This window comes from Phocoena phocoena, chromosome 1 (assembly GCF_963924675.1).
Source record: "Phocoena phocoena chromosome 1, mPhoPho1.1, whole genome shotgun sequence".
In the NCBI taxonomy this organism is placed as follows: Eukaryota; Metazoa; Chordata; class Mammalia; order Artiodactyla; family Phocoenidae; genus Phocoena; species Phocoena phocoena.
This window is the reverse complement of record NC_089219.1, coordinates 105,811,796-105,834,881: the sequence shown is the minus strand read 5'-3', so window position 1 is coordinate 105,834,881 and position 23,086 is coordinate 105,811,796. Positions and strand designations below refer to the sequence as shown.

Sequence of the window (23,086 nt, the reverse complement as noted above, 5' to 3'; positions counted from 1 at the left end):
CTTAGGTCTGAAGTGAGTCTCTTGTAGACAGCGATATGCATCTTGTGTTTGTATCCATTCAGCCAGTCTATGTCTTTTTGTTGGAGCATTTAATCCTTCTACATTTAAGGTAATTATTGATATGTATGTTCTATTACCATTTTCTTAATTGTTATGGGTTTGTTTTTGTAGGTCCTTTCCTTCTCTTGTGTCTCCCACTTAGAGAAGTTCCTTTAGCATTTGTTGTAGACCTGGTTTGGTGGTGCTGAATTCTCTTAGCTTTTGCTTGTCTGTAAAGCTTTTGATTTCTCCGTTGAATCTGAATGAGATCCTTGCTGGGTAGAGTCATCTTGGTTGTAGTTTCTTCCCTTTCATCACCTTAAATATATCGTGCCACTCCCTTCTGGCTTGTGGAGTTTCTGCTGAGAAATCAGCTGTTAACCTTATGGAAGTTCCCTTGTATGTTATTTGTCCTTTTTCCCTTATTGCTTTCAATAATTTTTCTTTGTCTTTAATTTTTGTCAATTTGATTACTATGTGTCTTGGAGTGTTTCTCCTTGGGTTTATCCTGCCTTGGACTCTCTGTGCTTCCTGGACTTGGGTGGCTATTTCCTTTCCCATGTTAGGAAACTTTTTGACTATTATCTCTTCAAATATTTTCTCAGGTCCTCTCTCTCTCTCCTCCTTCTGGGACCCCTATAATGAGAATGCTGTTGTGTATAATGTTGTTCCAGAGGTCTCTTAGGCTGTCTTCATTTCTTTTCATTCTTTTTTCTTTTCTCTTTCTTTTCTTTCTTTCTTTATTCATTATTTTTTTCTTTATTATTTTCATTCTTGTTTATTTTCTTTATTCTTTATCCACGACAGTGAATGCCACCATTCTGTCTTCCAGGTCACTTATCTGTTCTTCTGTCTCAATTATTCTGCTATTGATTCCTTCTAGTGTATTTTTCATTTCAGTTATTGTATTGTTCATCTCTGTTTGTTTGTGCTTTAATTCTTCTAGGTCTTTGTTAAACATTTCTTGCATCTTCTCAATCTTTGCCTCCATTCTTTCTCCAAGGTCCTGGATCATCTTAACTATCATTATTCTGAATTCTTTTTCTGGAAGGTTGCCTATCTCCACTTTATTTAGTTGCTTTTCTGGGGTTTTATCTTGTTCCTTCATGTGGTACAAAGTCCTCTGGCTTTTCATTTTGTCTCTCTTTCTGTGAACGTCTCTCTCCTTTCTTAGGATGTCAATTATCCTTCTTTTTTAAGTGGTTGCCCTAGAGTTTGCAATATACATTTACAATGAATCCAGGTTCACTTTCAAATAACACTATACCATTTCACGGGTAGTGCGAGTATCTTATAATAACAAAATATCCCTAGTTCCTCCCTCCTGTCTCTTTCATCATTGTTGTCAATCATTTCACTTATACATAGGCATATACATAAATATATACATATATAATTGTTACTTTATTATTTTGAACAGGCTCTTATCTGTTAGGTCAACTGAGAATAAGAAAAATAAGAGTTTTTAACTTCACATATTCCTTCTCTAATGCTCTTTCTTTGTGTAGATCTAAGTTTCTGACCTATACAATTTTCTCTTTCTCTGAGGAGCTTTTTTCAACATTTCTTGCAGCATAGGGTTACTGGTAACAAATGCTCTCAATTTTTGTTTGTCTAAGAAAGTCTTTATTTCTCTTCAGTTTAAAAAGGCAATTTCACAGAATACAGAATTCCATGTTGGTGTTCTTTTTTTCTCTCAACACCTTGAATATTTCACTCCACTCTCTTCTTGTTTACGTGGTTTCTGAGAAGGATGTAATTCTTATCTTTGCTCCTCTATAGGCAGTGTGCTTTTTTTTCTCTCTGGCTTCAGTCAAGACTTTTTTTTTAATCTTTGATTTTCTGTAATTTGAATATAATATGCCTGCTTGGTGTTCTCTGACCTTCCTGGAACTGGGGTTTGGTGTCTGACATTAATTTGGGGGAAATCCTTCGTCATTATTTCTTCAAATATTTCTTCTCTTCCTTTCTCTCTTCTTTCTCTCTCTTCTATTCACATTACTCATGTAATACACCTTTTATAGTTGTACCACAATTCAGGGATATTCTGTCCTGGGTTTTTTTCCAATATTTTTTCTCTTTGTTTTTTAGTTTTGGAAGTTACTATTGACATATCTTCAAACTCAGAGATTCTCTCCTCAGCCATGTCCACTCTGCTAAAGAGCCCATTAAAGGCATTCTTTATTTCTGTTACAGTGTTTTTGATCTCCAGCATTTCTTTTTGATTCTTTCTTAGAATTTCCATCTCTCTGTTTACATAACCCATCTGCTTTTGCATGTTGTCTACTTGGCGCATTCGATCATTTAGTGTATGAATCAGAGCTGTTTTAGATTCCTGGCTTGATAAATCCAACATCCCTGCCATATCTGAGTCTGGTTCTGAGGCTTTTTCTGTCTTTTCAAACTGTATTTTTTTGCCTTGTAATTTTTTGTTTAAAGCCAGACATGATGTACTGGGTTAGAAGAACTCTGGTCCATAGGCCTGTAGTGATGTGGTAGAAGGGTGTGTGTTGGGGAAGTGTTCTACAGTCCTATGATTAGTCTTGGTCTTTTGGTGAGCCTGTGCCCCTGGACTGTGAACTTTACTTCTCAATCCCCCCTTCCCCGCTAAAGTGGGACAGGATTGCTAGAGGGGGCAGGAGTTGGGTATTTCCGGTCTCCCAAGTTGGTTGGGCTCTGATAAAACCCTAGTAGGTGAGGGTCTGGTAAAGTGGTTTCTTTTGAGGGCAGGCCTTGTTAAGAACAGCATGCACTGGCGTATATCAACATGGTTATTTTCCCCTCCCCCTGCTAGAAGCTCTAGGGATTTTTTTCTCTGATATTCACTGTGAGAACCTAGTAGAGTTCCTGTAAGTTAAACAAAAGTATTGGGTGGGGGGGTCCTCCTCTGACTGGGTGCCCCCAGAGTTTTTTAACTCTCAGACGTGTCCACACCTAGCCTCCAGCAATTCATCAGCTACAGTTCAGGTTTTCTGATGCCAGGGCTGGTTTTCACTGAGGCTTCTGCTCATAGATTTCTGCTCAGATAAATTGTGATTCTCTGTATCTGCCAGTCTCTCTAGTTTGGGATGGTGGTGGTGTGCCCTGTGACCTCACTTTTCTGAAGGATCTAGAGAAGTTGTTGATTTTTCAGTTTGTTCAACTTGTTACTTGTTGTTGGAATGGACCGGCAACTTCCAAGATCCTTACCTCCTGGATTGGGAAACAGAAGTCCCCCATATTGTTTAATTTTCATGATGAGAATCCAAGGAGATTGGTATTATTATTTAGTAGAGGAAACAAAAGATGTTTTGAGTCTTGCCAAACATCTTGAGGACAGTGGAGTCAGAATCTGAATCAACACAACCTGACCCTGGGGTGACTCCAAAGCCGATCCTCTTTATCAGAAAACAATGCTTATCTTTTAGATACCCAGTGTTCTGTTCGATTGTTGAACCCGATTTCTCTGCCTTCTTTATCCGTGCATTCTAATGGAGGACATTTTTAGGGGCCGAGAAGTCCCTTCTGAGGTTTCATATGTATCTCTTCATGTGACTGTGGACATTCTGCTGTCCACACTTCTGATGCAATGAGAACAGCCTTTGGCACTATCTTTATAACATCCCTGCTCATCTCCCTTGGGATCCTGGATCTTGGATCTAGCCCTCTGAGTTCAGAAGGAAAAGACAACTTAAAAAATGACCCAAATGTGTCTAGGACCAAAAAAAGAGTACAGTTATCACCCAGGTAGATGTATACAGGGAGAACTTACACTAGATTCTCTTGTAAAGTAAGCTAACTCCATTATCTACATCCCCAATTGCCTTCTTGCCATATGCTATTGTGATTGGTTTCTCTTACCCCAAACCAGTCTGGAATGACTCAGTCAGGCTGCCACCTGGTGATCTCAGGGCTGAAGAGACTTCCTGGCCATCATGCTTACTTAGAAGTCCCTATAATAAGCACAGTTATTACAGAGAAACGTGGGGAATTTTACTGCATGCTCATCAGCCAGCAAGGTAGTCTGACCATGCAAAAAAAAATCTGATTTATGAGATGGTGGTGGGTGGTTAGGAGAGTGGATGTTATCTTACCAATGATTCCTCTGGTTTCAAACCTTATTTTCAAGGCTGCTTATTTATTCTTTTGCACCACAAAAGACAATGAGGTTCTGAGACATTCTTATCTGATCTCTGACATAAGAGAATAATGAGACCAAAGTCAGGGACATAACACAAATTGGAAGAGCCTTCCACAAGTGGTATCTGAGGCATAGTTCTGTGATCTAGAAGTGGAATTCCAGAGAGTGAATTTCTAGGACGGTCACCAAGCCCCAGTGGATGTGATGCTGAGTCCCAGCTGGCGACAGGGGTATGAGGGCTGAGGAACAGGGAAGAGAAGAGCAAAGTCTATCTAGGTGCCGTCACATGCTACATGAGGTGGCTGGGTTGTCCAGTTCTCTCAGGAGTCTGCCCAAAGCCTGCCCACTGTCAGAGTCCATGTTCTTGGAGACCCCTGGGTAAGAGAATATTTCTCAGACTTTAATTTCTTCAGTTGGATGAGCTCTTTAGTACTTTATTGAGAAAGCCTACATCTATCTAGTAAAACTACCCAATATGACTGAAATAAAGATGTCTCCTTTCTCATTTATTGGTCAAGGACTGGTATAGTCTAATTTGTTTCCAGAGTTCCTGCATCTCTTGTCTCTTTTCACTACCTCTCCTGGAGGTCAGTACGCTACACAGAATAGACATTATTTAACAGGATGCTGTGGCATCCTAGGTCACAGACACAAATATTTTAGGTTTTCATTTGTTTTTCTGTTCTCTCATGTCTCTGGCATTGGCTCTGTGAACTAACATTAGTTTCCCAAGATCCCTTGTAGTGGTGCATGAGTTAGGCTATACCAGGACCACCCCCGCCCCATAACCCTTTTTGACCCTGTGAAGCTGCCATCTTTTCCAAGGCACATTGTTGCTACTTCAGTCAGTATGTTGAGGGCCTTCTTCACACCCCTGCTCACTTAGGCCTCCTGTCCCACAGTGCAACTGTGACTGCTGTGTCAGCCAGGCAGTTGCCCTTAGACATGGCACCTCCTTAGCATGTCCCTAAATTTTAGCATAAGTACTCCATCCTTGCTGCCAAGACCCTTTCTTGGCCTCAAAATGACCATCAGCCCAACAATGCAGGAGCCAATTTTAACTTTTAACTGAATAAAAGGTTAGGATCTAACACAAGGGTCACGGTCAATTATCTTTTTCCTTTTATCAACCCATTAACAATGACATCTAACTTACTCTCCCAGGCCTCTTTTCAAAGACCACAATCCTATAAACAGTCAACTACTCTTTAAGCGTTCTAACTACACTAGCTTTACTTTCCTTCTTTTATCTGGTTCGTCTGTTCTGCCCTGTCTCATAGATAGGGAATATGATTTTTGTTGGGGAATATTTTATACGGATAGCTCTTCTGTCCAGAGTGCAAATTTCCATAGTTATCTCATAGAGATATAGAGGATGTAAAAAAATATAGCTATTTAAGTCATGACTGATCTTCCCTTTAAAGATCATTTATTTAGAGAAGAATCAAAGGAGCTGATTATTTGGAAGTCTGGGTGTTCACTTCCCCTGTATTCTGGGTTCTGAATACACCCCAGTATAGGCAAACAGGACTGTCTAATACCACCATAGTTTATTTTCTCTTTATAAATATGTAGGTGGCAAATAGTCCATACATTTGGGTTAGGCAGATGGCTATAGCATTAAATGTTATGACCAGAGAGGCTGCTGCAGGACTGTGTTCTCTGTGTTTCCCATGCTATCTAATGTTCTCTTGACCTTGGTTATGTGGGATAAGCTGGGCAAAAGTGGAACCATACTATGGCGTGAGTTCACACAGCCAAGTGTCGACCCAGGAATGATAGGAGACTTTTCATGTCTTTTGGCTTAGGTAGTGACCAGTTCAGCTTGGTTCTGTCCTAACTCACTGTTTTCCCTCTCGGACTTCTATACTTCTCCATATGTGGCAGTGCAGTTTGATCCAGCTTTGTCTTTTTGGATTAATTCATTTAACAAATATTTACTGAAAGCCTTCCATGGTGTTGGGCATGGTTCCATGCGCTGGGAATGAAGAGGCGACCACAACTGATAAACGTGGCTGTGAAGCTGAAGATTAACAATAAACAAACAAAGGATAAGTTAACTGCCGATTGTAGTAAGTGCTGGGAGGGGAAAAAAAAACGGGGTAATGCGATGAGTAAAGTAGAGCCTGTTCTAGATAGGACAGTCAGGGGACTCTCACTTGATTGGGGCAGTGGCTTTTAAACTGAGATCTAAGTTTCTAGAAAGAGCCAATCATAGAAAGAGATTGGGGAAGGACATTTTATGTAGAGGGGATAGTAAAGGTGACAGTCTAGAGGCAAAAAAGAGTTTGGCTTGTTTAAGGAATAGAAAGGAGGCATTATGGCTGGGGCATAGTGAATGAAGGGGAGAGTGATAAAGGATTTGCAAGAACAAGATCCTACAGTGCCCCAAGAGCTGACGATCAGTGTAGAACTGATACTGAGTGGAATGGGAAGCCGCAGAAAGGCCTTAAACAGGTGAGGTATAGGATTTGCTTGTACTTAATAAATCTATCAGATTGTTGTATAGAGAACAGAATGTAACAAGGAGTGAGAGAACATGGGGAAACTAGTTATGAAGTTATTTATTTAGGGCACTGGAAATTCATCCTTAACTTTCTTGTTGACTTCAAGTGTCAGATCTTATCCAGCTGGATGCCCCTGCTCTAGAAGTCTATTTTTGCTGACTACTAGTCTGGGGAATTTTTACTCTGGTAAGGCATCTATTCATTTTTCCATCTCTCCTTTCACCCACGTATCTTCAGTCCATCCATCCATCCATCCATCCATCCATCCATCCATCCATTCACCTATCCATCCATCCATCTGTCCATCCCACAAACGTTTATTGAGATGCTGCTATATGCCAAGCCAAGTATACCAAGTACCAAGTATATAGTTTCTTGCTCAGAGCCATGTCCAGTCTATTAGTGGTGAGAGACAAATAAATAAACATAACACATTATAATAAGGATTGTAATCGTATAATGTGCAAAACACAATAGGAAACACTTAACAAGTAGCCAGGTAAGAATAGGTGACGTTTGAACAAGGTCTTGAAAGATGAATAGGAATTTGCCAAATAATAATAATAAAAGCTACTTTTTTTTAAAAAGGAACCTTTATTTATTTATTGGCTGTGATGGGTCTTCGTTGCTTCACGCGGCTTTCTCTAATTGCAGCGAGCGGGGGCTACTCTTCATTGCCATGTGCAGGCTTCTTATTGTGGTGGCTTCCCTTGCTGCGGAGCATGGGCTCTAGGCTTGCGGGCTTCAGTAGTTGTGGCACGTGGGCTCAGTAGTTGTGGCACGCGGGCTCAGTAGTTGGGGCTCGCGGGCTCTAGAGAGCAGGCTCAGTAGTTGGGGCACACGGGCTTAGTTGCTCTGCAGCATGTGGGATCTTTCAGGACCAGGGATCGAACCTGTGTCCCCTGCGTTGGCAGGTGGATTCTTAACCACTGTGCCACCAGGGAAGTCCCAAAGCTGCTATTTCTTAAACACACTAGAACTCTGAACTTTACATACATTATCTCAATCTTTCTCCCGTCCTAGCGAGCTAGGTAGTATAATTCCCATTTTATAGACAAGGACATGGAAGAACAGAGAGATCAAAAAACTTTCCCAAGTCACAGTCCTGTCAATCCTATGTCTGTATGACTCCAAAGCCTATGCTTTTAACTATATTATTTCCCTATTATCTACAGATAGAAGTATAATTTTTGTTGGGGAATATTTTATATGTATAGCTCTTCTGTCTAGAGTGCATATTTACATAGCTGTTTCATAGAAACATAGTATATTCAAAAATTTTAATCCACTAGCTACTTCAGTCATTATTGAACTGCCCTTTTAAGAAGTCTTCTTTCAGAGGAGGATTTTAGGCAAGAGAACAGCATATACAAGGCAGTGAGGCAAAGAAGAGCATCGGCACATTTGAGGAATATGAGGGATTGGGGGTGGAGTGGTTGAGGGTGCAGGAGATGAGCCTGTGGACAGGATGGGACCGAGGCAGGATGGCATCACACACCCTATTAAGATTTTGTCTTCTTCCCGTGGGCGAACTCAGCAGTCAGTCCCTTCACTCTCTTTCTCTACATCCTGGAGAACTGGATCAGGTCCCGACTGATCTCGGCAACCGACCGGCAGCCTAAAAGAACCACGTAGTTAAAAATCTCATTTCTCTAAAACCCCAGTCACCTACCCCACTGTGGGGAAGAGATGGTCTAGTGGGAACAAGCTTGACTTGACCCTTGTGCTCACCCTGAATAAATGTTATGTAATCATCTAATTCTGATCGCACTGGGAATTATTTCGTGAGCCTGTGCCTGTGTCTTCTTTTAAAACAGCCATGTCAAAACGGCATGGTAAAAAGGTAAAAACCACATTTCGGCCTTTTGAAAAATCACTTTGTGTGCAGTGGATACACTTGACCTTTATCTCCGTCGTGATAAGGCTTCAGGACACAGGAAGTATCTGTCAGGGAGGCATATGATTCAGGGAAAGCAGACAAGATAGGGCGAGTGTTTCATACAACTGCCTTCTAAGAAAAAGTTTTGTAAAACGCAACACCCGTCTTCGGTGGAGGAGCTTCATTAAAATGCAAAACTGGGACTGTCGCTGAGATGAGACACAGGGATTGGAGACAGTGACTCCAGACAAATGTCAAGAGAGAAGGGAGAAAGTGAGAACACGAGCTGGAGAACTGTAGGCGCAGAAGACAGTGAGACATCACTGGTGATAAGAGGATGTATAATGTTTCACTTGAAGTTCTTTCCCCATCTGTGGTGTATGCACCGTCACCTCCCAAAACCTAACTAGCAAATTGTATTACTCACAAAAGTATAACTAATGAGAGGGTCTTTTCCCAAAAATGGAAGCGGAGGAAATGGTTGCGCTTCATGCCCGCGTGGATTGTAAGGGACAGAAACGGCAGGTGTGGAATACATAAATAACCCGTAAAATGAATTAAGTCAGCAGAAGCAGGAATTCAGAGCCACAGGTGCTCTCATCAGAACTGACAGTGAGTTTGAGAGCTCTGGGTTTCCACAGGGCAGACAGAAGAGTGCAGCGTCAGAGCAGGCAGACCTCCTCGAGGAGCACAGAGATGCCAATATACAATCTCTGCTTATATATTGTAGTAGAAATAAATATTTAAATTATGGAAAAATGTCTCAGTAGTTGCATCAAAGTGTTGCGATTCCATTTTGAGATGTGAAGTATCTGTTCACATTTAAGCCCTGGTGATATCTGTGTACTTGTTCTACTTATCAGTATAAACTCATCAGAATGGGTCAGGGTCCCACAAGGTACCAGGGACATTGCCTTACTCTTGGTAGAGGTTCAGTAAAAGTTTAAGAGTGAATGCATAATTACAATGTATTCCCGCTTTTTCATTACTGTAAATTATGTGGATATTCACACTAAAAAGCTTTGGCTAAATTAAAGCAAAGTGGTTAATTCCCAGCAATAAATCTGAAGAAAATTCATATACTCTTCTGATTTAGCCCCCTCGCCTTACGCGGGATGAGAACTGAGTAAGGTGTGTGCAGGCTTGTGCTGATATGATTTATATGTGCACATTTTTGTTTTTTAAGACAAATCACAGTTTTACCCTTTCTATAAATATAATTTCAGCAATTGGTCTCACAGTTAGAAAAACGTTAATTTTAAACTTCTTTTGCTTTCAACCGTAGTGTAAATAGTGTTCTCCTCCCGGGTCTGTGATGTCTCAGGGTTATAAGGGGAAAATATCACACATTTCTAGGGGAATTAGGGAAGAGAAGTCATATTGACTGATCACCTCCTGGGTGCCAGGTTTGTGTTAAGGCGTCTGAGATGCAGTGTGCAGGGAAAAGCTAAGGGGTGACAGAATCTCTGGGGTTTCACATTATGATTTCGCACTTTAGTGAGTTCCACCAAAAACACAGCGCCCCCTTCAGCTGAGACCCCCCTCTCCCCAGGGACTAGACTGTGGGGTGTCTTTCCTGCGGGAGCGACACACACAGAGGATACCGAGGGATGGCCGTCGGCCTGGGTTTTCTATTCTTCCTCTTCCTCCCCAAACCCTCCTCTCCACCCCACATTTGGTTGTTGATTAGTAATTTTGCTATACATTTAAAACAATACATTCTCACTGTAGAACAATTAGAAGGAAAGAAATATAAAAAGTCAGGCATAAAAGTGTTCATAATCCTGTTTTTTCCTTCTTTTTTTCCTGCCCCCTTTAAAAAAGGGTGCTCTCCATGCTCTATTTCAGAAAAAGATTTTCCAGCCACCATTTCCACCCCCAATGGTTGTTAAGTATAAACTTTTGGTGGAATAAAAAAGCTTTGCTATTGTGAATTCCCCCAACAGGCTTCTGTGAAAGAAGTTCAGATATCATTTCACAAGGACAGGAGAAAATATTTGGGGGAGCAGGAGAAGTCACCTCAATCTCCTGGAATCTGCAGAAACCATAGGTCTTCCCATCCCTCTCCCCACAACCCCCCCCACCTCCGAGGGGCAAAACACACCAATACGATATTTGTTCACACTTGTTTTCTCCCTTCCCTCATGGGAGCGACTTGGGTCATTTATTGCCTTATCTTCATAGGCTTTGGCCCAAAATGGACAGTCCCGGTCCTTGACGCCTTAATCCAGTTCCCTTTTTTTTCTTTTAAACTGCTAAGTGGAAAGGGGCCGGTGCTGGCATTAATGCCGATCTAAGTTTTCCAGCTTGTACTACTCAAGCCCAAAAGGGTGAGTCTGCAGCCCCAGTGGACACTATGCAACTTGGACGCTGAGTACAAGATACTTGTCTAAATATCAGATCAAAACCAGACTTGAAAAGACCTGGACGTCCTGCCTTGTGCCTAGCACATGTCACATGCTCAGTCACGCCATCTACAGAAATAAGTTAATGGCGTGGAAGCAGTCTTGACTCCACTTCAGAGCTCTTGATTCATTAGTTCCTTACTTCTGGAGGAGGTTTCTGTTATTACCATATTTTAGAATTGAGGCGTGGGTGGAGGTCTTATTGGGGTTCGTCTTGTCTGTCTCTCACATTGCCAATTGATTACCATCTATAGCAGACTGTCAAAGACAGAGCTATTGACCATTGGCATTTGGGCAGGACAATTCTTTTCTGTGAGACAGCTCCAAGCATTTTAGGATAGTTAGCATTTCTGGTCTTTGAGCACTAAATACCTCCAGTACCCACCCTGTATCATGGTGCCGATGAGAAAAAAAATAAACTGACCCCCCGAACAAAATGCCCCTGAAGAGAGAAGTTACCATCATTAGTTGAGAGCCACTATTTTACTCTCTGGGATTCCAGGCTTTGCTAAACATGTATGTTATTTTGTTTTGTTTTGTTTTGTTTTGTTTTTGCGGTACGCGGGCCTCTCACTGTTGTGGCCTCTCCCGTTGTGGAGCACAGGCTCCGGACGCGCAGGCTCAGCGGCCATGGCTCACGGGCCCAGCCGCTTGGCGGCATGTGGGATCCTCCCGGACCGGGGCACGAACCCGTGTCCCCTGCATCGGCAGGCGGACTCTCAATCACTGCACCACCAGGGAAGCCCAGCACATACGTTTTTATGAGCACTGCTTTACAGTCATCTCATTTTTGACTGAAATAGCCTGCCTGTAACTTCGAGACATTCATGCGTGTCTTGCTGTCTGTGGTTACGCAGGATGATCCGTCTCCTTCTCCCCGTTCTGTCCTCCTGTTTGTTTCTATCTCCCCCAGCTCCTCCATGCTTCCCCTATGACATAATTTCTCTACTCTTCACAGTCCATGAATATTACTTAAAACATGACACACAGAACCACATCTGACAAGCCTGATAGGATCTGAGCAGGCTAGAGTAAAACGGGACCCTCTTTCCCCAAATCTGAAATTGCATTTGATTTTGTAGTAGATGTATCACATTTTGAGTTCGTGCTTAATATTTGTCTGGCACATTTCCTCCCTGTTCTTTCCTTTGGGCCGTCACTGGGTCTGGGAAAGGCGAGCTAGAAGGGCCACTGCTCCTGTTCTTTAGACGGCCTGTTTTCAGTTCTGAATCAGGAAAAGAATTGTAAAAACTTACCTGTCAGGGTCATGGAAGTGTGGAATTCATTTTTTAAAATGTTCAAAACTTCCTCAACACCATGTTCACCCTGCTCCCAAGACGGAGAGAGAGAGAGAGAAAAGGAGAGACAAAAAGAGGCATGAAGGAACATTCTGATATGTGCTGAGTATAAATTCCAGGTGAGCTCAGAGCTGTGCTGGGGAGGACGGGGCTACCTGTGAAATTAGAACCATGTTGGGAATAATGGAAAGCAAAGAGGAAAATGTAGGGTGCCAGCTCTTGAAAATGGGCAACACGCTGCTGAGGAAGCATGGTGGAGCTGGAGAGGAGTCACTGTCCTTCAGGATCTGTGGCACCTTCCAACAAACGGCCAAACTTGGGGCTTAAACCACAGAAATGCATGGAAACGAATGAGAAGCGTGGTACCTTCCGGATGGTTTTCACTTTGCCACTCTCACCTTGTAGGCGAGACCCCATAGGATGGGTCTCCCCAGAAAAACGCATTTAGCCCCGAGGGCCAGAGCTTTCAGCACGTCATTGCCGGTTCGGATGCCACCATCCAGGTACACTTCAATTTTCCCTTTCACAGCAGCCACCACTTCTGTCAAAGCATCGATCTGAAAAGGACAGACAAGTGTGGGTCAAGGGATTTCCCTTTTGACTCTCAGGATGTCAGGGGACAGCAGTGCCCCCTCAGCATGGGCTGGCGCCAGGAGGTCCAAGCGGGGGCGATGCCTAACTTTTCCTCGCCTCCCGTGCTTGAGGCTGCAGGTGCCTATCAAAGCAGTGCAGCTACATTCCCGAGGGCCAGGGACTTTCTGTAGGCTCCCTGTTCTGCCATTTTCTGCTCCAACAGAGACAGAGCAGAAACCTTTCTGTTCCTCTTCACATCCCCTAGGGGACATTTCCCATTTGTGGTGTTCACTTTAATGCTCTTCTTTTTAAAGAACATTTTGACTTTTGATTTTCTTCCACTTTTTCTGTGTCTAAGGTGGCACAGCTAGAAATGCTTTCCATTGCTAAGGCCCTAAGTCTTTTTGGCAAAACAAGTGTGATCGGCCATGACCCTAGCGTCTGGACCACAGCCTGTTCAGTGTGACTGCGCTGTACATCATTCCTAATACACCACATTTGAGCAACTTGTTCCTGACTCCTTTGGGGGTTACCTGAGACATGGGATAGGTATGCAGCAGCAACATTGTAAAACTAGGGTTGAAGACTTCCAAAGACAAAATAGAAACAGCTGATCACTCTGGCCTGGTTGCTCCGCTGGACCTTTTCTCTCACCTTGTCTCTTTCATTCCATGATCTTTGGTCAACAGGCCCTGTGCACCTAAGGTGCCACAGACCAAGCTGTGTTCCTCCAAGTCTATAAGGAAGAGTGACTGCAGAGTCTAGGAGGAGGGTCCTGGAGGAAAAGGTTCTGGAACTGCCTCGGGGGCTCCTGTTCTGTGCCTCATTGAGGAATGACCAGAGAGGAGAAGTAGAAACTGGGCCCCTAAGAGGACTTGTGCTGCCAAAGGCATCAATTGGAATTCTACCTGAACAAGATCCTTCGCTGAGACTGAGCAGAGTATGAAATCAGGGAGGAAAGAACTTTGTACTTTAATTTACAAGTGGAGGAGAATTGAATACGTCATGACTCACATGTAAAGACTGGAGGGAATTCATATCCAACTAAGGGGTATTTTTACAGTCCCACCATGGTATTATTTGGAATATTTCTACAAACTATTTCTACAAATATTGCGAGAAATGAATAAATATACTTGTGCAAGGACTCTTCTAGTGAGCCATAGTGCACAACGGAGCTGACAGTAATTTGAGAAACAGAATAGGCAGTGAATTTCAGCCTAGGGTTCAGTGTGGTTTGAGAGTTAATTTTTGATAATCCACAACAGGGCATTCATTGGAGGCTTCTGGCGATAAAACCTGGCTGATCCTTTTCCCTGGTTCCAGGAGGACGTACAGGGGTGTTAGATATGGAATCTTATAGAGATGGAACTTTGCTCAGAGAGTCACATCCCTCACAAGGAGGGGACTGGGTTGAGAAGACTGAGGAAATTAACCCCAGCACAAAATTTAAGGGGTGCCAAAAATACAAATAATATTTGAAGACAAAATTTTAAAAAATCAAAGGGCAAACTTTGACCTGTGAGCTGGGGGCTTGTTTTGATAAATAAAGTTTTATTGGAACCAGGGCCAGGATTACAGTGAGATGAGTGAGGCAGTGTTATGCAAGTGCAGGGACGGATCCTGTCTTTATTAAAAATGTTGATATTTTGTTTACCACAGATTTTTTGCATTAAATTTCATTTTTTCAAAGAGTGTATGAAACTATTATATACCTTACTCAGTTTTTCTGGCACCTTCTAAAATTTTGAGCCAAGGGTGGGTTTCCCACTAGACTCACACTAATCTTGGTGCTGTCCCTGGTTGACCTTGGGTTTGGTTGTAGGTCAGATGGCTTGGGAGAACAATATGCTGATCAACGTAATGGGGCAGGAGAAATTCTTCTCGTTCTGGCGCCTGCCTTTGCCAACACTCATTCTCTATTGAGGAAGTGCAGTGGGAAAATTAGTCGGCCACTTTTTCCCACTCCTTACTCAGTCCTCCCCAAGGGGGCAAGACTAGCTAAGCTGATTAGTGAGGGAAAGCCGATTGTATTATATTTTATTAGCATTTTCTCAGAAGTCAATACTCTACCCTGTTTGCTGCTAGTTGGTGAGGGCCTCTTTGCTTTCTCCTCCTATTGTCAGCACAGTCGGGACAGCTCAGGACCTGCTAAGCTCTTTTGCATCCTCTATTCTGTCAGTTACGAGGTGTGTGAGAGATAGCTTTGTGGGCATCCTTGCAGGAGTTGGGTGAGAGGGCTCAGCATGTGTTCTGAAGACCTGTGTTCTTCTAAGGTCTTAGGTCAAGAGTTGGGATGGAAAGTGGGAGGCCTGACCGTTCCCTGCAGTTCAGCTCTTACGGAGAGTCATAGTAAAGTGTGCCCCTTGCTCTCCATCATTCCATATTCCTGTTTGCTATCAGGTAGAGCCCGGTGGAGAGGAGAAGGCCAGTGATTGGTACTTGAAACCCCCAAGCTTCAAAAGCCTTGAAATGTACAAACTGGCTGATGTAGCTTTTCTATTTCCTGGAATTTTTTTTAAAGAAGTAATTGAATATGTGCTAAAGATTTAAGGATGGTCACTGATGTGTTGTTTAAAATAGTGAATGCTTGGAAGCAATCCAGATGTTCAACCATAGGAAGCTGGTCATATAAATTGTCTATTCATATTACACACCATTAAAAACAAGAAAGTGGGCTTCCCTGGTGGCGCAGTGGTTGAGAGTCCGTCTGCCGGTGCAGGGGACACGGGTTCGTGCCCCGGTCCGGGAAGATCCCACATGCCGCGGAGCGGCTGGGCCCGTGAGCCATGGCCGCTGAGCCTGCGCGTCCGGAGCCTGTGCTCCGCAACGGGAAGGGCCACAACAGTGAGAGGCCCGCGTACCACAAAAAAACAAAAACAAAAACAAAAAAAACCAAGAAAGCATATCTACTGAAATAAAATGAGTTCGATATATTAATACATGGAAAGAAGAAAATTACATAATATCATGCATAGTTTTCAAACCTAAAATGTTATGGCCACGTTAAGTTGATTACCAAACTGTTGTCAGTATGATAGTGCTTTTTATCTTATTCTTTTTGCTTATGTATATTTTATAGTTTACTTGTGGTGAACATGTCTTACTTATATAATAACAAGGCCAAAAAAGACTTTAGAGGAAAAAACCCCACTTCCCTTTCTCAAAATGAGTCAAGTGGCAATAGAAGAATCTCTTGAAAAATATAAGCTATAAATCTCCATGAAAATAAATTAACAATTGGCCTTCCCTGGTGGCACAGTGGTTAAGAACTTGCCTGCCCATGCAAGGAACACAGGTTCAATCCCCGGTCTGGGAAGATCCCACATGCTGAGAAGCAACTAAGCCTGTGTGCCACAACTACTGAGCCTGTGCTCTATAGCCTGCAAGCCACGACTACTGAGCCCGCGTGCCTAGTGCCTGTGCTCTGCAACAAGAGAAGTCACAGCAGTGAGAAGCCCGTGCACTGCAATGAAGAGTATCCCCCCTTGCTACAACTAGAGAAAGCCTGCATGCAGCAACAAAGACCCAAAACAGCCAAAAAAAAAAAAAGAATTAAAAAAAATTTTTTAAATAATTTTTAAAAAAAGAAAATAAATTAACAATTAACTCCCTTAAAAAGTTCTTTCCCTTCCTCCCTCCTTTTCTTTTTCTTTCCCCAAACTCCATCTATAAGGGACAAATTCATAAGTTAGGGGAAAAATTAGACTGTCGCAGATTTTTAGCAAAGGATTCATAGGGCATTTTTAAGTTTCACTGTGAAAGACAGTTATTTATTAGCTTCAGTTAGGCACTGTTTCTTCCTGGGATGTGTCATATGAGAAAAGATGAGGTTCCAATCCATGCAGACAGGCAAGCTTCCAGCTGAATGCTTCTTCCAGAAGGCAGGAGACCTCCATGCCTTGGGAACAACTCTTCTATCAGATTTTACCTTAAACACTTACTGTGTGAATTCAGACAAGTTACTTAACATCCCTAAACTCTAGTATCCTCATCTGTAAAATACGGATACTAATGCCCATCTTGCAGGACTGTTTTGAGATTTAGAGATGACATACGTTGAGTTTGTAAAAATAGCCTGGCACACACTAGGCTATTATTAATGATTCGAAGTCCTTAACAATTCGCAGGTAGATATGAGCACAGGTGGTTGGGGGGAGGGGAATGTGCACCAAATTGCACAGAGTACCTTTTGCTGTGGACACACATACACACACACACAACAGAGCACTCACAAACACACCCAGGCTGAAGTCATCCTACTTACAGAAGCAGGAACCTCATCAAGCTGCCTCCCACCATGGTTGGAAACAATGATGCCATGGACATTGTGCTTCACAGCTAACTCTGCATCCTCTTTTGTCAAGATCCCCTTAAGGATGATGGGCAATCGAGTCATGCTCTGAAACCAGGAGAGATCATCCCAGCAGATGGATGAGTCAATGGGGGACATCTGGAGATAAGGCATTAAATTTCCCTGTGGGGGAATAAAAGAGAACTTTAGTCCTGAACTCCTTCATGATTCCCATTCCAAAGATGGGACACATTTGGAGAGCCACCAAAAGCTTGAAAAGAGGGCCCACAAAACCCAACACTACTTCTAGCTCCTTTTCCTAACAAAATTTGTGTAAAAGACTTTTATTTCCATTCCTTATTCATTAACCATTACTTGTGTCCCTGCTCAATAATTATGCCAAGATCTGGGCACATAAAGACAAATAAGACACAGTCCTCACTTAAAAAAAAAAAAAAAAAAACACCTCAGAGTTTAGTAAGTGAGATAGATAAGCAAAAACATTTATAGGCCGTTGCGATGTGTCATGACTGAGATATGCACAGGGTAACAAGAACTAAGCAATACTTCAACAATCTTAAGTCAGATATTATCCAATATTTATCTTGGCTCACCGTGTGAGTCAAATATCTATAGATCCCAATGTGTCCCTGGAATCTAAGATTCCAGAAAACCTCAAGGCCAATTTGTGGTTAATGAGTAGAACTGTTGAGTCACTTGGCTGGGTATCAGAGCTGCCCATTGGCTGAAAAGGCTGATATCACTACCTCTAATGTAGCCAAGGGATTCCAACTTTACCATGGCTTTCTCTCTCTGGGGCACTCCATCCCATTGGACTATAGGATTTTAATGGGAGAAGTGCCCTTTGTAGTCACCTTGTCTAAACAAGTGTGCTGTAGCACTCTAGTGCCCCGTGGATGAGTTCTAGGTGTGCAGAGATATTTCCTCCCCAGTTTTCAAGGGAGGAGGGTGGGGCTTGGGCTGACTACACACCATGGGCCATTCACCTTGGGTATGAGTATCCTCTTCAGATAGTCAATTTATCTAAGTATGCCATCCAGACTGAGCATTTTCTAAATGTGGCATAGAGTAGAAAATGTTGGAAGAACTTTTTAGTTTGCTCTCCTATTTCATGAAAAAATCCTCTCCCTAGCTCTCCTATTTCCCAGAACCCAGCCCTGCCCAGAACATTTCTGGGCTGCCAGGGATGGGAAAGAACATTTTGTCTTATATTCTGCTTGTCTGGAAGTTCCGGGCAGCAGGAACCACATCTGCTTCTTGAACTGCTGCATCCCTAGTGCCTGGCACAGAACAGGTACCCAATGACTTCTTGAGGAAAGAAAGAAAAGAGGAAAGAGGGATGGAAATCTACCTCCTGTAATGCCTGCCCGCTTGGCTCTGGTATCTTTCCTACCTTCTCAGGTGATCCGAGATCTTTTAGCAGTAAGCTCTTCATCAAGTTCACTTGGTTTGTAATGTTGTGTCGTCTGTTGCCAATTTTGGGTACATCCACAGTGATTACCAGAGCTTTGAAACCCAGGGATTCTACCTTTTGGATCAGCTGTTTGTTTAGCTGCCTGTTTGGGTGCACGTACAGTTGGAACCATCGCAGGCCCCCGGGGGCAGTGGCAACAATGTCTTCAAGGCTACAGCTGGCATACGTGCTGGTGATGTAACAGATACCGGCTGCTTGCGCAGCTGCAAAGCAAAGGACACAACTCAGGTTGGAGGGCAGAGGCATTCTGAACTGGGGTGAGATGCCCTAGGAGTCTGTGTTGCCTCTGGCCAGCTTGCCCTGTGAGTGAAGATAAAGCTTGACTTCATTCTGCTTCCCTGTCAGGCAGGCAGGCATTGCACGTGTTTGATCAGATTGTCTGGGTCCTCCTCTGTATAACCTGTCTTACAAACTCTGTGTTGCATATTAAAATATTTCAGGCTAGAGATGACCTTGAGTCCCCAGAATGATTTGAAGATGTTGCGGCTTTCAGATAGGAAATGGGCTTCTTGTGAACTCATCAATGAAGCAGAAGGGAATTAAAGAAGGCAAAGGATGAGAAAATGTAATTCCAATGGAGAGGGGTGAGTTTTGCAGCAGAAAAAACATGCTATCTGGAGTTAGAAGAATGCGAGTTCTACCACTTCTTAGCTGTGTGGCCTTGGGTCTCATTTTCTTTATCTGTAAAAGGGCGGGGTGGGGGATAATAATACCTCTCTTATAGGGTTGTTGCAAGATTAAATAAGATACTAGCTATAGAAGCATTTTTTTAAATTATGAAGTGAGGTGCTATTACAAATACTAGGGATAATGAGGATGATGACGACGGTGACAATGATGTGCTGATTGCATCTTTCTCATTTCTCACTTTAATCATTTTCCAGGGATTCCCCAACAGGTTAATGTCACTACCATCCTACAACCCATGGGCAGAGAATTTGACCTAATCACAATGAATACTTTCAATTCCTATTGTCAACAGGAGGTATCCCATTCTCCTGCTCCACCCCCAAAACAACACAGCACGCTCAACCATGAAGATTTTGTAAAGCAGTCATATTCATACAGGGTATTCATATTTCAACATAGCCAAATTTGGTTCCTAACCTGATGGAGGTCACTTTCAGCTCTAGAATCCATGCATTCATTGCTTCCTATATCACAGAGTCAAAGGAAAAGACCCCAGGGAAGCCATGGGCAAGTTGAGCAAAAACAGATCTGGCTTCGGGTGAAGATTACAAATGAGTCACAGGAATATTTTTACCCCCTGCCCTTCCTTTCTTCTCTCCTCTCCTTTCCTTCTCTTCTCTTCTTATTTTTTAGTGGTGGCAGATGAGGGAAGAGAACTCAGGGGTACTAGGAAGGAAACAAAACCCAGTGAAAAACTTTTTGTCAAATAAGGTGATCAAGTCAATGGAGGAGAAGGGAAATGGAACATTTGGACAAGAGCACCTGCCAGGGCCTTGTGTTAGGGCTTAACGTCATGACTTTCTCCTCATCCTAAATTCAGAGGTACACTGTTCAGTCCCAGCCCTGGCCCATGAGGGTTCAAAGAGAGCCCTACCCTTGGGGCCACACTGAGCAGCCCTTTCCCCCCAGATGCTGTGTCAGAGGGGCCAGTCAGTGCCCCTCTTCCTTGGGATGGCTTGGTGGGATTTTCACCTCCTCTTCACCTGTAGCTCCCTCCCCGTCTAACCATTCTTTATAATGGAAAATTGGTACTTTCTCAATCTTAGGTGAAATGTTATGCAAATGTAGCTTTAAGCATTCCTTTTCCTACCCTTAATTCCAACCAGATTGCTGTCCCTAAGCCCCTTCTCTAGAGAAATTCTGGAGCTGTTTGCCCCTGCTCTGAAGGACACCTCTGCACACTTTAAGGCCCTTGGGAAGGGAGCCTCAAGGTGGGCTGGGTTCACACCTCTGGCTGTGCTCATTTCTCCATCAGGCCAGGCAAGGCAGTGGAAACCCGTGGGTGCGATGCAAATGGGGGTGCTGATCTCCTCCCCTTGGATTGTGGTCCGCGTGTCCACCTTTGACACATCTTTCAGGTACCGGGGACGGAGGCGGATTCTGTGCTGGACAACAAAGAGATTTTCTATCGGTGGGATGACTCACCAGCACGGAGGGGCTGCTGAGTGCTGGGACCTCCAGATTCCTGACACAGATCTAGACCACACTGGGTCCCGAGAAGCCATGGGCGGAGTCAGTTGGCTGGTAGCTGAGTAGGCAGCATAGACAAGCTAGAGCCTCTGCTCCTCCGGAAGCCTCTCCCAACCCCCTATTCCACACTAACCCCGCCTTCTCTGAACTCCTGGTACACATATGGTCCACGCTGTTCCCTGCCTTTCTCCGTCAGAGGACTGTGTCTTGGAGCTGTGCCTCCCTGACCAGACAGCCGGCACTTGGATGCTTTGATTGACCCATCTTAACAAGGACTAGAAAGGGAAGGAATATGCAGGACGGAGTTCCAGTCTCTTCCCTCTTAGGTTGGAAACAAATCTCTATAAAGCAAGAAAAGGTCATTGAAAGAGAACAAATCCCAGAGAATGACCACGACTTTTTTTTTTTTTTTTTTTTTTTTTTGCTAGAGGCTAATTCATTTGAAGATTTGACTTAAACACTACTTTAGAAGGTAGGGAAATTAACAAATAATAATTATATGAAACGAACTTTTAAGTCGAACAGATACTTAGCTTCAGGGTCCAAAAGTGCTTATTTTCCACAACATATTATTATTTCTATACGTAAACTGAGGAAGATTTTTCTGGAAATGCTGATTGTGCAAATTTGGGTAGGAGCCTCAGTTACTTCATCTGTGAAATGGGAATAATAATCCAACTTTCCTAATAGTCTTGTGAAGACACCATGAGATAAAGCAATTGAAGTGCCTAGTATAGTGTTAAACAAGTATGAAAATACAGATAGTGTTCACCATGCATCCCATTTTCCAGTTTTCTCCTGACCTCTGTATCACAGAGGTCAGCAAACATCTTCTGGAAAGGGCCAGATGGTAAATATTTTAAGCTTTGTGCCATGCGGTCTTTGTCACAATTACTCAGCTCTGCTGTCGTAATGCCAAAGCAGCCATGGACAATATGCAGATGACAGAGCATGGCTGTGTTCTAAAATAACTTACTTGTGGACACTGAAATTCTGATTTCATATAATTCGACATATTGCAATTCTTCTTCTTTTGATTTTTTTCAAGCAGTTAAAAATTAAAAAAAAAGCCCATCCTTAGTTTGTGTGCCATCCAAAAACAGGCAATGGGCCCGACCTGGCCTGTAGGCTGCTCTTTACTGACCCCTGCTCTACCCGCTGCTGTACCGCCCATCTCTTCTCCCTTGAATCAATCTTCTTTCATCCCCAAGACTCCTTGGGTCTCCATATTTCCTCCAGCCTTGAGCCCTCTCTCCTGTTCTGCCTCCAAGCCGGAAGTTCAGGAGCTCAGGAGATTTAGGTTTACCCAGCCAGCTTCTCCTCCCTGCCCAGGTGGCTGGAGACCTTGGGACTCTTGTCCTATCTTGTCAGGGGCAAAGTCACCGTGATCAGCACTCAGGCGACTCACTTATGGTAGTTCTGCAGAGGCACTGAGATAGACTGTCTCTCCATCCATGCTCTCCCCAGTCACCTGTCTCCCACCAAGAAAATCCCCCCAAATCCCAAACAACAACAGAAACCCATTATTATGTCTTGAGTACTCTATCTTCTTTGGAGGCAGAGACCAGAACTGCTACCTTCCAAAGAGCTCTCAACCAGTACACCTTAGCTTAGCAATAGAAAGGATACAGAAGACCAGACTTTTTAAATGCTGCGATGTTGTCATCCCGCGTGAGGCAGTCATCAGCTCCTCCTTCAATAAAATCCCAAGTTGACTTAGACAGCTGCTCCCGTGCATGGGCCTTGAAGTCTGTCAAACACACCAAGGGCATTTCTGGACCTTTAAAGGAAAAGCCAAAACTCACCAAACAAAACCCAATAAGAATACTTCCGATATAGAGGAGAGGGTGGTGGCAAGGTGGACTACAGCATGAAGCTCTTTGGATTCAACGTGAACCCCCTGTAACCTTTATCTCAAAGGAGGTGCTGCCAAAGATGCTGATTCCGAGCCCCAAAGCAGGTAGTCATGCTGCACCCCTTCACTGTCCCAAGCCCCTCTCCCAATCCTGGTTATTGGGTCTTCTAAATATCCCTCAGGTCTGTCCCCTCATCTCTAGGCCCACTGCCTCAGATCTAGGTGAGGCCCTACCACCTCCTATAAGATTATTGCAAAAATTTCTTATCTTTGTCTCTTAGCCTTCAGATTCACTCTCCATCTTGTTTCCCTCCAGCTGCCCGGGATCTTTCTAAAAATGCAAGTCTGATCATGGCTCATGTCTTTCAAGTGCCCACGGCATGGCATTCACAGCCTTCCAGGACCTGGTTTCTGCTCACCATCTTCATTTCTTTGTGGCTTTTCCTTGTCTTTTGGGTCAC

General features: G+C 43.4%; 1 protein-coding gene across 2 annotated transcripts; it reads right to left on the bottom strand.

The window, feature by feature from the left end:
* Window positions 1-7,796: 7,796 nt before the first annotated feature.
* On the bottom strand, window positions 7,797-22,544 carry HAO2 (hydroxyacid oxidase 2). Of its 2 annotated transcripts, XM_065890695.1 has the most exons (8): window positions 22,412-22,544; window positions 20,529-20,680; window positions 18,530-18,813; window positions 17,089-17,298; window positions 12,647-12,805; window positions 12,207-12,276; window positions 8,220-8,284; window positions 7,797-8,123 (listed from the first exon to the last, which is right to left on the bottom strand). In XM_065890695.1, exons 1-7 carry the CDS (start codon window positions 22,540-22,542, stop codon window positions 8,229-8,231), a joined length of 1,062 nt encoding a protein of 353 aa, XP_065746767.1. In that variant the 5' UTR covers window positions 22,543-22,544; the 3' UTR covers window positions 7,797-8,123; window positions 8,220-8,228. The 2 variants fall into 2 exon arrangements, with proteins under 2 accessions (XP_065746767.1, XP_065746776.1); XM_065890704.1 differs by lacking the exons at window positions 7,797-8,123; window positions 17,089-17,298 and having other exon boundaries at window positions 8,229-8,284; window positions 22,412-22,542.
* Window positions 22,545-23,086: the final 542 nt, after the last annotated feature.